Source organism: Empidonax traillii, unplaced genomic scaffold (assembly GCF_003031625.1).
Source record: "Empidonax traillii isolate 1590-97213 ecotype Southwest subspecies unplaced genomic scaffold, ASM303162v1 scaffold259:size690984, whole genome shotgun sequence".
NCBI classification, from domain to species: Eukaryota; Metazoa; Chordata; class Aves; order Passeriformes; family Tyrannidae; genus Empidonax; species Empidonax traillii.
In genome coordinates this window covers 31,226-48,106 of record NW_020955452.1, presented here as the reverse complement: position 1 = coordinate 48,106, position 16,881 = coordinate 31,226, and the positions used below count along the sequence as shown (strand labels likewise).

Genomic DNA, 16,881 nt, shown 5'->3' with positions numbered 1-16,881 from the left:
AGTAACAATTCTGTGTACTTTAAATTGTGGAATCTTAATTTTCTTGTTTCGGTGACAGATGGTCATTTACTTACCTCTTTGATATATTCCCCTGGGTTGTAGTTGCTGGGGGTAAGACCTGGTAGAGGGGAGACATAATGAAATGTTTTACCATTTAGAAATTGTGAACTTAGACAAATAATTCTCACGTGCCATAATGCTATAGCTGGCAGACCTCTTGAACTGGAAGATTCAGGACCAGACAGTAACATCTGTTGCTCCCCAAACCATCCATTGCTATGGATTCTGCACTTCCTGCAAGTATTGACATTTTGTAAGACTGCTGTTTTGTTTTGTCTGCCAGCTCCTTTAAGGCCAATATTTGCCTTGCCCTGGTTTTGCTTTATGGAGGTTTTGCTAAAGTCCTTTGGAGGCTTTATCAGGTAGTGTTGAACTGCAGGCATGGTTGCTCAGTGGGTTTCCCTAAGGCCCCCGTTAACTAAATAACAGCAGTCTGTTGCCTATGCGTAATGTTGTATTTCAGTAAATACCTGGGAGTTGGGGCGCAATATCTGTGGAAGCTGGAGATGCAAACTGTGGGCACTCTCCCATTGCTGTGGTAAATCCTCACCTGCTTTGTTGTCTTCAGTCAATGTGCCCAGGAGCTCTGGCAGAAACTGAATCAGAGAGGTGCTTCCTGGGCTGCCCAGCCTTTCCAGGTTTAATCTCGAATCTTCATCAGCTGCAAATGAAATATGATAGAAACAGGCATCTGGTGAGTCTTTTGCTTTGAATTCCTGTTTCAGTCTGTCTCAGGTGATTTCTGATCAGGTCTGTTGGCCCCACCTGTTGAAAATGTTCATGAAAGCACCAATCATCCATCCTCATTTAATGATTCTAATAGGGGATAGTTGGTTTTGTGTTTTTTTCCTTCCAAAGCTTTGAGAAAAGGAGGGGTAAGGGCAGAAATAAATGTAGGAAATCTTACAACTTATTTTAGCAGCTCTCTCTCAGTTAATGTGCATACCAGTACAGATGTTATTACTTTTTCTGAAACAACAGTTTGCTTGTAGCTGATAGCATTATGCATAGAGAATTTAGAATTCTGTGGCCAGCCTGTGCCCCATGGCAGGTGGCCAACAGAAGCCCTTAGCAGTGCTACTTTTGTAATCTGAGCAGTAAATTTCATCTTTGCTAATATAAAGCAGACATTCAAAATTGTGGTTATCAAACACTAGTTGTGTATATGAATGTCATTTTGTAGTTGCACACCTAGCTGACACTATGGAGTTTCAGTTGCTCTGAACTGCACGGCTGGGTATGACTGTATAGCTCCTCAACAGGGAATATACAAGAAAATAAACTGCTGAAAATAATCCCCCAACATTTCAGAAACTTGGACAAAGATCAAGAACCTGGAGACCTTGGACATCTGTGTTAATTATTTGTTCACTTCATAAAAGGACAATTGCAAAGTGTAGTTTTTATTGTAAGACTCAGAATAACAATACAGTAACTTCCCTGTGCTCTGTGGAGACAATTCAAATCTCAGGCCTTGGATTATTCTTTAAGTCAGAGCAGTGTTAGTGGGTAAATTTGCTTTGAGATTAAAGACAAACAACCAGAAAAAAGGCCCCAAACCAATCCTCTTTGAAAGAGTTTCTCTTCTATCTTATCAATCCTGGAGACTCTTTATATTAGCAAGGAAGATTCAAGAAGCCTAGTGGATGTTTTCAGACCAATGGAATAATGGTTAGAGCCAGCTTGTTCACTCTGTGATGCGATAGATATCATCCATACTGAATCAGGGTTACCTGTAAGTGCAAGTTACATAGTGGAAGGCTTAAGAAGATGCTGGCTTAGTAAGTCCAAGATTTTCAAAGCAAACTAGGGATTACTGATACCGATTAACCAGCATAACAGCTGGTGCACCAGCAAAGCTGGTAAGAACGGCCACTTTTTAATAGTCAACTTTAAGCAATAACTTTGGGTTTGATTTGCCTGTTCTTTCAGAACTCATACCAGAAAGTACTCCAGTACAAGTCAGGTCTGGTGACAGTAACCTTCTGCTGTGATGTGCAGACTCTGCTGGGCATTTTTATCTAGCCATTTCAAACTTTGAAGATAGCTTTTCCAAGCAAAGATTTATCCTTTCCCTGAGCTAAATGGGATCTGAATTAGTGCAAACAAATTGCATGCTCAGTACATAGGAGTGTAAGACAGACTTGCCTGTTCTTGATGTTTGTGATAGGTTTCCTCCTTTTTAAGTACAACATAGCTCACTTCAAAGCGTGGGAAGAGGAGAAACTATATAGCCAAGTTTTTCTAAGTTACCCAATGCCTACAAATGCTCAAACACTAAATAACAGCTCACATTCAGTGCTGGATACATACTTTTGTTTCCTGGATCTCAAAGCAGAAGGGATAAATATTTAGGGCACCCAACCTCCCCATTTTACAAGATTAGCCCCCACTGATATATCAGTTGCGCTACTGGTGTTCCGAAGGCATTCCTGCTTTTTCTACAGCTGATCAGCACAAATCAAGACTCCTTGGAAAGCACACCTGCCTCTTTTCTGCTTTTATTGTTCCTGCCCCTTCTTTATAATGATTAAAATCAGAAGACTCTTACCTGAGAGTTGATAAGACATCTCACTGGTGTTGATGATGGGGAGAGACGAGAGAGGACAGGAGAAGCTGACAATAATGAGACAGCAGAATATCAGCTTATGCATCATTGATTGCTGTGTTGAATATGTTTTGTCTTTGTCTACCCCTGTAACTAAGAAATCCTGTCTGAGTGTTGCCTCTACTCCCAGTTTCTCCCATTATATACTCGCTCATGACTTCATAAATATCATCATGTTCTCTCCCCCCTTCAAAAAAAAAAAAAATCCAATGAATTTATTGCCCATTGATTCTAAATGGGAACCACTTTGCATTGATGTAATTTTTCAAGGTAACAGTTCATAGACAATAAATTTACTGTCTTACAGCTTGGTGTACAAAATGGATATTATATCAAACCAAGCACAGTAAAGTTTATAAATCTGGCATTTAAAAAAAAAGTAACTTCCAGTTATAAATCATGAGTTAACAAAAGGGTCAGACGTTGGTTGAAATGACCAGGGCAATAAGACAGCTGATTTATGAGCCTTAGCAGGCTTGACGCAAAGCTTCTGATACGAAAAGCACTTTTTTTTCCCCTTTCTTGAGATGGATGAATGTGTTGTGTTGTATTTGGGGCTCTTGTGCCAGAAAAAGTAAAAGAAAAAGGGAGTTAAAACATCTAGTTAATTTACAAAGATAGTATTAGGGGAATTCAATTTTTTTGTTTGTTCTGCCCCCCTTGCATCTATTTATTTGAGAGGACCTCATCCATTGTTGCCCTAGAGAACTGTCTTGGCAGAGAAAGTACAGCTTCCATCTGGAGACTAGCTTGATACACATAAACTACTTCAGCTGATATTAAACACAGGTCCCTCAGACTGGGAGACCCTTTTCCATTTCACTTCTCTTTCAGTTAGAACTAACTACTTAAGTCTGAGAGTGCTAGCAATGTTTTTTCTGTTTGCCTTTTACTCAATGCTAATACAGTAGCTACCTTATGTAATCTCATCACTTTAAAGCTTATTTCCCTCCATCTAGGATATCTTGTCTTCTCTACTTACAATTTCATTTTTCATATCAAAGAGCAAGCAGTCTGACTGGACTGGTCCCTCATCTTCATTCTCTATGAAATGTCATATCAAACTGTAAAGAGCCCTGAAAAAAAAAAAAAAAAAAAGTTTATGGCTATTTTCTTTCCTTTAGGTGGTGAGAAGATAATGCCTGTTTGTAAGAAACTGATATTCGTTACTTTTCTCTAATCAAATGTTTTGGTCTCGAAATGCTCTTCAAAATAATATGAAATCCAGCTAATGTTACTAAAGTTCTTTCCCTGTGCTGAATTTTGTGATAATTTTAAAAATTGCAAAAGGTATAAACTTACCTGCTTCTCATCTTTTTCCTTTATTAACATTTCCTGTTGAAGAACCGTAATTTTTATATTGTACATCCAGTGGCTTCCAGGATTAATTTCAAACTAGCTACATTGGTCATATAGAGCAGATGTATTTTTGCTGCGGGTCTAATTCAAAGATGTCCTTCATGGGCGTGGTTAACAGGCTGTCCAGAAACACAGTGGTCTCTGAAAGAGCAGTTGAGGTCAGAAGGCACCACTGGAAATCATCCAGTCTAATCCACCTGTTCAAAGCAGGGTCAGCCACAAGAGTTTGTCCAGGAGCGTGTCTGTTCGGGTTTGAATAGCTTCAAGGATGGAATGGGACAGAATTTCAAAGGTAAGTATGACAAGGCCCTGACCATCCCCATCTATGTTCAAATGCTCTGATTTGAGTGCAGACTGGGGCGTGGGAGAGGTGCGGAATTAACACCAAGAGAGCACTCTGGCTCCAACAGTTGATCATGCATGATAGTTTGCATTGATAGCTTAATTGGATTTTAGGTCTTATCAGGGTGGGTCTATCCTGCCACAGTCCCACAGAGGACCTGCCAGCCTAAACTTTTCTAAACTTCCCTGTGTGCAGAGGAAGAGGTGCACAAAAGAGAGGGTTAGCCTTGCCTTACAGAACACATCCTGCAGGTGTCTGAATGACAAACCCTGTTTCTCTGGACTTTTCTTTGCTGAACTGAGTATTTATGATAAAAGGATTTCTCTACAAATTTAACCTAATACATTTTATACTTGTTTTTATCTGTGCTTCCCTATGAGAGAAATAAGTAGCAAGAGAGGAATTCTTGCTCCTCATCTGAGTCATGCAGCTCTTGGTTCCAAAACTGGAGACAGTAATTAGGTCTGATTTGATGCATGATCTCACTGTTGGTGCTGGATGCTCTGTACAAATGCTTCTCCTTCAGTGAAGTATCAATGACAATGGTGTTATCAATATTCGCTCTAAGCATCCTCCAAAGAAAGCTAATGAAGCACTCTTCACAAGCAACTTCCGTCCTTTGTCTTTTCTCAAGGAAGACTCAGCCTCTTAGAGCCATCATGAAGTGCGTCATGTTCAAGTTGGGCAACTTGCCCACAGCTTATTGCCTTTACTCAGATTGGAAGTTGTCACTTGGACACTCTTTCCTCTACCAAAATGTCAAAGGCATTTCCTTCAGGGTACAGTGCACACGTCATCACGCAAAGCAAAGAAACAGCTCATACCAAACAAAGGTACAAAGCCCGGAATGCATGGGTGAGGGAAGTAAATGTGAATTGCACTGTGAAAACTGGGAGGTTGATTTGCAAGAAACTGATTTAGCTTCTACCAAAATTACTATTTTGTGGGAAAACTTTTCAAAGTTCTTATTTATGCTAATAGACTTTCTTTCAAGAGCCTCAGTTTAAAATGACAAGGCAGATAGTAGTCCAGATAAATTACTGAAAAAATTCTAAGCAGTAAGTGGATATGAACCCATCACAAAAGATTATCCTTCATTATCAGAAGAAATAACTCCTCTTTGTTTAAAATGATGGATGGCTCATGAAGTACAAGTTGCAAGAAAACTTTTTTTTAAAAAGTAAAAATAAGACACAATGGAGCCAATCAAAAACACCTCCCAAAATTATCTACCTTCTGTGTAAAATAGCAAGGATGAAATCTAATCTATAATGCAACACTTCTTTCCCCTCTTTTTAAGTCCTTTATGGCAACTAAGAACAAACATATTAGTCAAGTATTGTGACAGTTGGCAAAATCAGAAATTTCAGAAAAGGTGTGAGTTACCAGTAGCATTTGTATGAGGATATAATGAGGATATTTTCAGAGGATATAATTTCTGATGTAGATTTTTGACTTGAATTTAGTTTGCAAGAAGAGAGGTGTGCAGTAAAATGCTTTTGCATTGACACTGTAATTGCAGATGAGCTTGTTATTGTGTAAATATCCTATTAACATTAATATACACAATTGTTATTGTGCTCTTCCTTGAATTCTACTAGCATTTTTAACTTCACGTCTTGTTTCAATGAGTTATACATGTCAGCTCCTATGAGAGAAAAAAATACGTGCACTATTTACTTTCCTGGGTAGGGTCTAGCATGTAGGGGCTTGAGGGTTTTTGCTTTGCTGTCACTGCTGGTTTAGCAGATACCTGTCCTTATTAACACCTGAGAAGTTTACTTTGTCTTAAAATTTGACATTTTGGCTTATTATTCAGCTTCATAACATGATTATTAGATCTATTTTGCATACCAAAATAGATGCCTTGTGAGATCATATGTGCAATAAGGCAATTTTTTCCTGCCACTAGCTTGCATTGCCTTATTTATACTCTGCATTTTAGTGTTTACTGAAAATTGCCTGTTTGGCACTTTCTTTTTGAAGATGCTGCTTCTGCTCACTGTGTGTGAACTGCGATGTAGCACGTCACGTATGTAACATGTAACCTCATAGACATATTTGGGTATTTCTATCTTCTGAATTTCTTTCACTGTTAGGTAATACCTGTGAGAGGTTCTGACTTAAATTTTCTTGTTCTGTGGTGGGCTGAAGGTGCATAGGTGTGTGTCTGTGTGTGTGCTTACCTGAACACATACCTATGTGTAATGTGGGTGGCAGGTCCTTCTGAAGATATTTTATTTTGCTACAGAATTGGCAAGTGGTCTAAAAATACTTAAGAACAGGATCACAGCTGCCAAAACATTGTTGCTTTGTAGTATAGTTTCCACCCGTTTGAGGGGGAAAAAACCCTCTTGCTCTTTGGCCCTTCTGGACTGGCCCACTGTACTCAAGGTATATTTTCCAAGTGAAGCTTGACAAACTGGTTCTTAATTCTCCTGCCCTCTCAGCACTAAGAATTACAAAACCGAAGTTTCACTCTGTTTGACATGAAGGAAAGTAAGTCTGGTGTGACTGGAGCTTGGAAGTACATCACATCAATATTTTATGGGAATTGAATTCTGGATAACACAGCCACAAACAGAGGAGTAGAGACCTGATCTTGAAATAAGGCTTCTTTCACAAAAAATGTAATGGAACTAATTACGCAATTACAGTTTAATTTTAAAACTGGAATTATGAGAGCAGATGATATAAGGAAAGAGAGGAACACATCTGCAGCAAGGCTGGAACTTTCTCTGTACCTTTCTACCGCTATCCCAAGGTATCCTAAATAATCTGTTCACCTCTAATAAGAGATTATGATCTGGATAAAGGCAGAATTAAATCTTCTGTATTTAATTTTTCAGGTCATCACACTGGTCATCACAGAAAGGAGTACAAAGCAGCCTTGCTGCCTGTCCTTCCTCCTCATTTCACCAGTCCCAGGTGTAGAGCAGGTGGGAGCCTTGGGCTCATTTCTTGGCAGGTGCACGTGTTTCTGCAACACTGCTGCACTTAGAACCAGCAAAAGTTTCCTATTTGAGTTTCTTTGTCGCAGAAAATTCTATTGTGAGGCATTTTCAAGGCAAAATACTGGATTTTTAGAGACCTTTTAATAATCCAGAGTAGCCCAAATCGGCACACCAGTCCTTCCTGGCATGGGGAGTGTGGAAGCAGAGAACTATTGGGAAAGAACTGGGGCAGGTGAACATATTTTCCTGTTGGGTTTTCTGCACAGGGCCAGACTGACTCGTGGGTGGCTGTATTTTGTATTTTTTATTTTATATTGGCCGGGCCTGGGGCCCCCTCAGAGCTCACCGGAAGTGGCTCCGTGCCGGCGGGGGGGTGTGGCGGGAATTGGAGGGGGCACGGCGGGGGGCACAGGTTGTGTTTGGGGGCTCGGTGTGTTTCGGTTGGGGGGGTCAGTATGTGTGTGTGTTTGGTTGGGTTTGGGAGGGGTCAGTATGTGTTTGCCTTTGTTTGGGGCTGGTGTGTGTTTGTGTTTGGTCAGGTTTGGTTTTTTTTCATTTTTCTCTTCTGAGAAAGGTTTTATTTCTGTCGCCTTCTTGCATGCACACACGTTTCTCAGCTAAAGAACTCTTGCCTGTTTGTTTTAAAGAAATGATTAAATACGGTCAAGAGACTTTTTCCTCTGGAAGAAGTATGTACTTGTATATACCGTGTATTCCTTAGGCATTGTTTTTTCTTGAGTGGCCTCACTGATAGGAGTCAACATCATTTACAGGTGGTGGAACTGTATCAGAGGCTCAGTTTACTAAAGACCACACAAACAACTGTGTGGATCAAAGAAAAACAGACCGGTCAGATTCATTGCTCAGGAATGGGTCTTGCATGAAGAGTGGTATGATCTGGTCTGCTTTCTCATTTGCTCTGACCATTGTCTTCCTTCTCCTATCATCTGTGCTGTCTTATAAGTTTTAGAAGTAGTCCGGGCTTGTTCTCATGTTAAGAGGCTTGGAGAACCAGCCTTTATTATGTGGTTTAAATCTCTGAAATCATGGCTAAAGCATTTTGTGCAGGATTTTGGCCTTCATGAGGCTTTTATGTAGCAGCCTCTTTTGTTAGTCCTTTCTTATGCCTTGTTGCCTTCCACTTACTGCTTTACCTTTCTTCTCTCTTCCTTCTGAGCCCTGGGCTCCTGCTATGTCTCTGAGTGGTCACCTGGCACCACAGGTCTGTTGCAAAAGGGTTGGTGCCAGTTCATGGCCTCTTGTCTTGGGCTTGCACTACCCAGAGCTCAACCTGCAGCTCCACTGCAGCTACACCCTGAGCTACTGCACTAAATGCATTCCCCAACAGTTTTATCAGCAGTAGATACTATATTTTTCTTTTTAAAAGAATAACACACACTTTCTGAGGTTTAATTTAGGTTGTAATAATGAATTACCAAGGTAATCTGTTGCAGAGCCAGATGACTGCTGCATACTAGGACATTTTTCATTCTTGTTCCTTTCTTAGACCATTCATTATTTTTTAAGAAGATTATTGAGGGGTTTTCCAAACAAATTACTGGAGCCTGCCCACATAGGCATCGGTTCAGCTGAGGATTTAAAGGAAGAAATTTCAACATTTCTGTCTCCTAAGGCTTCAAGTGCAACTTTTTAAAAAATGGTACTACTAATGTCAAAAAGGGAAGCAGCAATACCCTGCTGATTCATTTTTTTAATAGTTTGGGTGATGGTGTGGGCAGGCAAGGCTGTTGTCTTGTACTTTTTCCAGCCCAAAGTGAAGAAGTGAAGAAATACTAAAGCAGCAGATTTCAAGAGATGGACAAGGCATAAGAGACATCTTCCAGATTTCTCTGCTTGAGGTACTTCATACTCTGTTAATCGCATGGTGCTCTGCCTCGGTAGTTTCTTGCTACAAACTATTTTATTGGAAACTTAGTAAGATTATGCTATCTTTGAAGACTATGCCCTTTTCTTTGTCTAAAAAAGCTACAGGATAAGGGCTTTAATCTACAGAGGGGATCAAAAAAGACAATTTTTGTGAGATGTCCTTATGCCTTTTTTTATTTTTCTGTCAAGCTTTTCACATTTGCCATACACATGTTTTTGATCTTACCACAGAGGCTTAGGATCACTTATCACTCTAATATCCACAACTGGTATCAGAGGACAAATTTCATGTAGTGCTGTTGAAGCTCAGTGTGTGGGCAGGAGCTTCTGACTAATTAAAGAGGAATGCTAATAATCATTGGCATTTAGCTGTCCACATAGCGTAAGCAGTAAATGAATGGTGCACAGAAGCAGACTTTTATTTTTTTACTTTGCTTTGTAACTGCATAATACCTTTAATCCTTTACTGTCGAAGGTTTTTATTAATTAAATGGAATCTCTGCAAGCTCAGTGATTCACATTTCAGGGCAAATATGTTTATGTAACAGGGAAAGTTGGCATAGGTCTCACCGGGTAGGTTTAAAGCAGTTCTTTCAAGGTTATTTTGTAAATGAATGAAATGAATGTGTGTTTCATGGCAGTCAGCCATGTAGAATCTTCCCTTTGCTGTTTAAGAGCTGAATTTCATCTTATCAGAGAATTCCCAGAGCAAGCATTAACTGATTTGTCTGTGATGAGTGACTGATTCTGACTGGAGTGGAAAGCTGTCCCTGGGAATGGGAATGACTAACAAGAGGAGGAGTTAACAAAGGTGAAGGAAGCAGATATCAGATCTTTGTCTTCTGATTTGGCAAGTTGAATGTTTTTTGCTACACTGAAACTAAGTAAAGCAAAATCCTCTTTCCTCCAAGAATTCCTGAGGCATATTTGTAAGAGAGTTCTGAAGAGCAGTCTGTATTTAGTTGGGTACTCTTATTCTTTAGCTTTGTATGTGTCTTATAAGAGTAAGGCTTGTAACAAACAGTACCAACTGGTTACTTCTGAGCAGAGTCTGCAGAAGAAATTTGGAAATAAGAAAAATCCATCTGTGCTTGTCAGAGTGGGATTAGGACCTGTTTCACACAGAAAGGATATAATATCTGGTGAGCTTGTTCTAGCACAGTTCTATTATTTCCTCTTTATGTTCTTGATGTGCAGCTCCTTTCCTGTAATGTGCAGAAGAACTATATTCTGGTGAAGGATGTATAAGAGCAGGAGAAGAAATGCTGCAAATTTTTGCAAAGAACAACCCTCCAACTAACTTTTATATGCCATTTAGGGCCTTAAAGGTCTTTTCCAACCTCATGATTCCCTGATTCCTGCTCTAATTCCATCCATTTGTCCATTAGTTCTTGGGACAATCCTCCTTCCTTAAGTTAGAGAGGGTGATGGGGAGGTATTTCTGGGTTTTTGTAACTGCTCAGCTCTATCCTTGGCCTTTGCACCTGAGGAAGTTTTTACGTAGTCTAGACCAGATGGTATGCCATCCCAGCATCCATGTAGCTTTTCTAAAAATATTTTACAAGACAAGCAGGATTTATGCTTAGAAGGAAATAATCCATTGCCAACCATCATATGTGGAAGTAGGATAATCCAGGAAGCCTCCAAAGCCACCTTCATTTACTACTTGTTTCTGCCACCATATTCCTGTTTTATTTCTATGATGATCTCTTTAGATGTCTTTAGAAATGACTGGAAGAAGGTGCAGAAAGTTTTATAAGGTCAGCTAATTAGTACTGCCACAGCACAGTAAATCTGTTTCCTGTTCTGTCATTTCCTGAGGCATATTTAAGCATTATTGAAAAGTACGCAGTGTTACATGTTACAGCTTCACTATTCCATGTGAGAAGTATTCTGATCATAGCCCACCCTACTGATGAGGGCACAGTGAGATGAAATGACAAAAGAATATGTTACTACCATATCCACTGGATTGCCTCTTCAGATTCCTAAATCCTTTGACTCTCATGTTAAAGAACAGCAGCTTCTTTTTCTCTCACTAGAACTTCTGAGTTCGAGGGAACCATTAAGTATTTCCTGTGCTTACACCTCTATGTAAGGTAGTACACTTACTGAGGTGTACCACAGCAAGTAAAAATGCTGTATTATTAAGAATGCTTGTAAAACTGACAATGTAAATGGAGAGTGTGGAGGTTTGGGATCTCTTTATTTGTTCTTTTTATCTTGTCCAGATATTGGCCACTGGTGCAAAGGCTGCTCTTTGATTTATAAGTAGATATATCTTAGATTGATAAATAGATTGGTGGCTTTTTGTGCATCCTGTTCCTGTCTTTAGGTTTGTGATCTTGACATAATAGTCACTTAGTTCTCATGGTTGAAAGTATTAATAGAAAGAAGGCTTGAGTTAGGGCTAAAAAGAAGAATTTATTTAAGTAACTTCACAGTTCAGGCTTTGTATGATATTTATTTTCTCACTATATAAAAGTCACTGTTTTATATTTATTTGTACACAAGTTTATCAAAAATGTATGAATGTGGTTTGGTGAAAATAACCTGCTATCATAATCTTGTGCTGAATGGAGAGATGGGCTGCCATTCTTCAAAGGCAAGAACAGTGTTCCCTTATGCTGAAATCACACAGAGGAAACCACCCTTTACATGACATTGGTGGCTTTTCAGTCTATTTTTTTAATAACATTTACTGAAGAAATAGAATACTTGGGTTTTGTAGAAGGTTGAAAATGGTGTTGCAAATGCCATGACTCAAACATGCATTTTCTTTTTTCTCAAGACCAAAGTAACAGTAATTGATCAAAAGGACAGATAGCATCTGATGTTAAAATCTTTCCAACCTCAGTTACAAAAATAGTACCAGAAAGTTATCACATGTACATCTGCAACATACGTAAAGTTTACATCACCTAAAAGATCAAAGCTGAATGATGTGGGGCTGAAGGTGGTGCAGTCCAGCTGCACAGTAACAGCTATTTCTAAGATCAAGTCAACCACAGCTTCTCAGTGTTTCCACTGCCTCCCTTAAGCCCATCAATGTAATACAACAGCAGATACAAGCTATGGAACACTTTGCAGCTCTAGATTTTTATGGCTTCCTCTCCGTGACATATAAGAAGGTGTGCAGTGGTGAGGCAGGGGATCTGTTTCTAGGGCTGATGGGATCTGAAATGAGCTCCATCTGTATTTGCACACAAACTCCGAGACTGCTGGGTTTGAGCCAAATTTTGGGAGAAGCTCAGCTCTAGACTCAGGAGGAGGGCTGGTTATGGTAAGAGACCGTGTCACCTGTGCCTCTACTATATGTGCTACAGATTGCCTTTTTAGCATAACATATTTTTGGACTGCAGGTAAATTGTGGCTCAAGCACCATTAATGAGAGACCAGAAAACCATTCTGCCCTTCCATTAGAGCTTTTAAGTGCTGTACTTCTTTCTACACATAGATCAAGAACCACATCTTAGAATGATTCTTAGCCCTAGAGGAAGAAAGTCAGCAAACTAGATATTTTTTATTTTTTTAAGAGATGGAAAAGATGCACTTTTTTGTCAGTGGCTGGGCTATTTGGCACTCTGACACTCACAGATTCTGTTAACCTCTCTATTTACATAAACAGGTTCTTGTTGTGTATTCCAAAAGAAAATTCAAATGCGGTTGACTTTGACAGTTCAGTTTCTAGTTCACCAAAAGATCTCTGAATTCTGTGGATTGGCCACGGTCCTGATATTCACCTTGTTCTTCCTCAGGAAAGCGGCAGCTGCAGGTGTCATCTTCCTGAACTGATTGTTCAGGTGTGGTGTGCACTGAAGAAAAAGAAAACAATCACAGAATCAACTAGGTTGGAAAAGATCTCTGAGATCGAGTCTGATCTCTGTCTGAACACCACATTGTCAACTAGACCATGGCACTACATTTCTTGTCCAGTTTCTTGAACACCTCTAGTGACAGTGACTACACCACCTCCCTGGGCAGCCCCTTCCAATCTTTAACAACCCATTTTATGAAGGAATTCCTCATGATCTCTGAACCTCCCCTGGCACAGCTTGAGGCCATTTCCTCTTGTCCTGTTATTTGTTACTTGGGAGAAAAGCCAAACCCCCACCTTGCTACAACTACCTTCCAGATAGGTCCCCCCTGAGCCTCATTTTCTCCAGGATGAGCCCCCTCAACTCCTTTAGCTAGTCCTCCGTAGACTTACTCTCTAGACTCTTCCCCAGCTTCGTTGCCCTTCTCTGGACTCAATCCAGCACCTCACTGTTTTTTCAAGTGAGGGGCCCAGAGCTGGACAAATGCCCTCTTTCCCCATCTTATTTCACCATTCCTCAGTCACAAGTACAGGAAGTCAGAAAGAAAAGAATCTTCCAAATGATTCTATAATCTGAAATTATTCCTCCGCAGCATATAAATATAATAAAACTAATTTATCATACTTTGTTTCCCCTAATTCAGCAAGACCTCTAATGCTCTGTTTGCCACAGCAATGAAAGGAAGGAGGACTGCTATTGTCTCCTGTATTCAGAATTACACTAGAAGATTAAGACCTTATCCCTAGGACAGGGGAGAAGAAGAGAGAGAGAGAGAGAGAGAGAGAGAGAGAGAGAGAGAGAGAGAGAGAGAGAGAGAGAGAGAGAGACAACCCTCCAAAAAACCAAACAAGCCAACTACAAACTACACTGAATGCAATTTACACTTCATCTTTGTGCTGAACTCTTGAGCTTCCCCAGCATTTATTAGCTCTTAGAGGGCAGTGTTGGATTCAGGCTGCCTCTGCACCTGTGTTGCAGCACATCCTGACCGGTATCTCCTCTTCTACTGCAGCCAGAGCTCCAAGACACTCACTCCAGGCCATGTGTACTGTTTCTAAGCAGACAGAACTTGAAAGTGCTATAGCCATGGATGCCAAGGATGGTACTTGAAAGTAATAAACTGAACTGACCCTTGACGGGATCAGCAAGGCTCAGGGGAGCTTTCTGACCTCCCACAAATACTTCACTTGAAGGGATAAGGAAGCAGTTGACAGAACACCCACATTTAAGTAAGTGCCTTCTGCAATAAAAATGCAAAACTGTTTTCCTTTCGATTGTTGTTTCTGACTTACAAGGCCAAAAACCCCAAAACTATTGCAACTGTCTTTGAAAGACACTTAACCTGGATTCCTGATTTCTGTCTAGTTTCACAAAGAAAACTGAAGAGTGTATTTATCTTACTTTTTTTGAAGACAGCATGTAGTTTCTTTTTCTGCCAGACACTGAAGCATATACACGGTAGCAGGAACACTATGCACAACAGCCCAGCTACAGTGAGAAGAATCCTGATAATGTCTGTCTGGAGATCCTTCCCTAGGAAGTAAACAACATTCGCTTAAGAGTTTTAACAGAAAAAAATTCTACCGACCTTGAATTAGCCAACAGCTTTGTCTCACACTCTGCTTCTGGCTAAGTCTGCAACACTGGAAATGCATAGAAGAAAGGACTCTTGCTTTAAATGGAAAGTGAATGAGTTATAGTATGTTTCAAAGTAGGTCACAATTCTTTAGCTCTTTAAGCAGCATTATACAATGACTCACCTGGCACAGTGATAGAAAATGGAATTGCAAGCGATGTGGTAGGTAGAGTAGTGACTAAAGTGGGATTAACTGAAGCATGTTTGCAAATGACATCTTTTGCTGCAGTTCCAGGCTCCCGGACCTGGTTTGCAGAGCACCTGAAAGACATTAACAGCAGAACAGGGAAAAGAAAAAAAACTAGAGAAAAACATCCAGTGAAGTGTAATAGCTGTAGCATTTATTTTTAGATTACGTACTTTGTCCAGTTTTTACAGGAACCATTGGGCTGATCATTAAAAGTTCCATACTGGCAAGTCTGGCAACCTTAAACAGACAAGGACAGGTAAACTTGTACAAGATAAACATTTAAAACACAACATGTGAAACATTATTTTTGCCTGCTTGTACAATGACAATAATCAATATTCACATAATTACTATTTCATAAGTTGCTCTGAGTATGCAAGATAAGTCTGTCATTGTGAGCCACAGACCAGTACAGTACTCGGCTACAAAGCCAGGTTGTTTGGCACAAGATGCCACAAACCACGTCCAAGTCCAGAGATCCCAGCCTGGTCTTCCTCATGCCAGTAACAAAAGAGCTGTCATGCCAAGGAAACTAACTGGTGCAGGATTTGAGCCACAGTAGGGTTCAGAGTTTGGTGGGTTTGTCCAGTGCTGTGCTTGCTCCGCATTCCACGCAAACTGTTCAGCAGCATCGGCACCTCTTATCTTTACTTCAGCTACTTCTGCATTATGCAAGAGGCCGTGCAGTATGCGTGTCTAGTGCAGTAAGCGTAGGGGCTTTCAGCTGGTGGGCAAAGGTAACCTTACCGTTGTTGGTGCTCTCTTGGCCTATGCCACAGCTTCGGTCGCAGTAGGTACAGCCATCGCCACTGCAGCGATACCCATCCTTGCACGTGCATTCAGCATCACTTTTTGAGGAACACGCTTTTAAATACCTGAATATTCCTGGAAGGAGAAAACGAGTCCTAGGTTACAGATTCGTGCATGCCCAGCGTGATGCAGCAAAGACTCGGGACCTTTGTTCTTACAAAAATCAGGTTGGTGGCTTCAGCGAGAAGCCCCGCAGACGCGTGGAGTTATTTCGCCAGTGGCGTATCCCTCACCGCGCAAGTGCTAGCCAGGGCATGTCGTTGCTACGGGAAATCACAGAGGGGCTGCCAGTACCTTCGCACTTCCGACAGAGTTTGCAGGAGCTGCGTCCCGCCGCGCTGGAGAAGGTGCCGGCCGGGCACTGCCGGCAGGACGCGCCCCGCCCGCAGCCCACGCTCTCCACGAACGTACCTGGGGGCCGAGACACAGAGTGGTTGCCGTGGGGCCGCGCCTGGCGTCCCGAGCCCCAGCCTGGCTCGGCCCTTACCCGCCGGGCAGTCGGCCACGCACGGCAGCGCGGCCACGGGCCCCGGGCTCAGCGCCAGCAACAACAGCGCGGCCGGCAGGAGCACCCGTCCCGCCCGCTCCGGGGCCAGTGCCATAGGTCGGTGCGTGGCGGCGCGGCTCGCAGGAGTGCGCGCTGGGCGCCGGGCACCGGCCCTTAGCGGCCGCCCCCGGAGGTGTTGGCTGCGTCATCCTGGGGGCGGCGGGGAAGCCCAGGCCTGGCGGAGGCTTTCTGGATTCCACCCGTGGCGCGACCCCCAGGCTCTGCCGGGCAGCGCCCGCAAAGCCCTCTCAGCGCTGCCAGGCAGCGCTCGCCCTCCCCCACTGACATTTCCCGGCGAGTCCCGCGCGGAATCCCCACGAGGTGGAGGGTGAGGGAGGCGGGGCAGGCGCGGGGTGCGGCGGGGGCAGACCGCAACAGTGAGCGGAGATCATAGAATCATAGAATAGATTGGGTTGGAAAAGACCTCCAAGATCATCAAGTCCAACCCCTGATCCAACTCCAATTACTATAGCATGGCACTAAGGGCCACATCCAATCTCTGCTTAAAAACCTCCAGGGATGGTGAATCCACCACCTCTCTGGGTAGGCTGTTCCAATGCCTGATTACCCTCTCTGTAAAGAATTTCTTCCTAACATCTAACCTAAACCTCCCCTGGCAGAGCTTGAGCCCATGTCCCCTTGTCCTATTGTTGGTTGCCTGGGAGAAGA

At 41.9% G+C, this 16,881-nt stretch overlaps 3 protein-coding genes across 8 annotated transcripts in view; 1 reads left to right on the top strand and 2 right to left on the bottom strand.

Moving 5' to 3' along the window:
• UTS2 (urotensin 2) overlaps nt 1–3,163 on the bottom strand; it is a 4,252-nt gene extending 1,089 nt beyond the window's left edge. The window contains exons 1-3 of the mRNA XM_027889363.1: nt 2,612–3,163; nt 611–721; nt 75–118 (exon numbers count right to left, since the gene is read on the bottom strand). Of these exons, the coding sequence (XP_027745164.1) occupies nt 75–118; nt 611–721; nt 2,612–2,717 (261 nt within the window). The 5' untranslated portion in view covers nt 2,718–3,163. The remainder of the gene's footprint in view (nt 1–74; nt 119–610; nt 722–2,611) is intronic.
• The window catches only part of PER3 (period circadian regulator 3), a 41,155-nt gene extending 26,954 nt beyond the window's left edge, over nt 1–14,201 (top strand). For all 6 annotated transcript variants that reach the window (XM_027889357.1, XM_027889358.1, XM_027889355.1 and 3 more), the window contains exons 23-24: nt 1,270–1,274; nt 14,190–14,201. The gene's annotated coding sequence lies outside the window, so the exon portion shown is untranslated. The remainder of the gene's footprint in view (nt 1–1,269; nt 1,275–14,189) is intronic.
• Nucleotides 12,732–16,572, bottom strand: TNFRSF9 (TNF receptor superfamily member 9). The gene is made up of 7 exons (XM_027889361.1): nt 16,153–16,572; nt 15,960–16,076; nt 15,603–15,740; nt 15,026–15,092; nt 14,790–14,926; nt 14,431–14,562; nt 12,732–13,026 (listed from the first exon to the last, which is right to left on the bottom strand). The coding sequence occupies exons 1-7, from the start codon at nt 16,265–16,267 to the stop codon at nt 12,899–12,901; spliced, it is 834 nt and encodes a 277-aa protein (XP_027745162.1). The 5' UTR covers nt 16,268–16,572; the 3' UTR covers nt 12,732–12,898.
• Nucleotides 16,573–16,881: the final 309 nt, after the last annotated feature.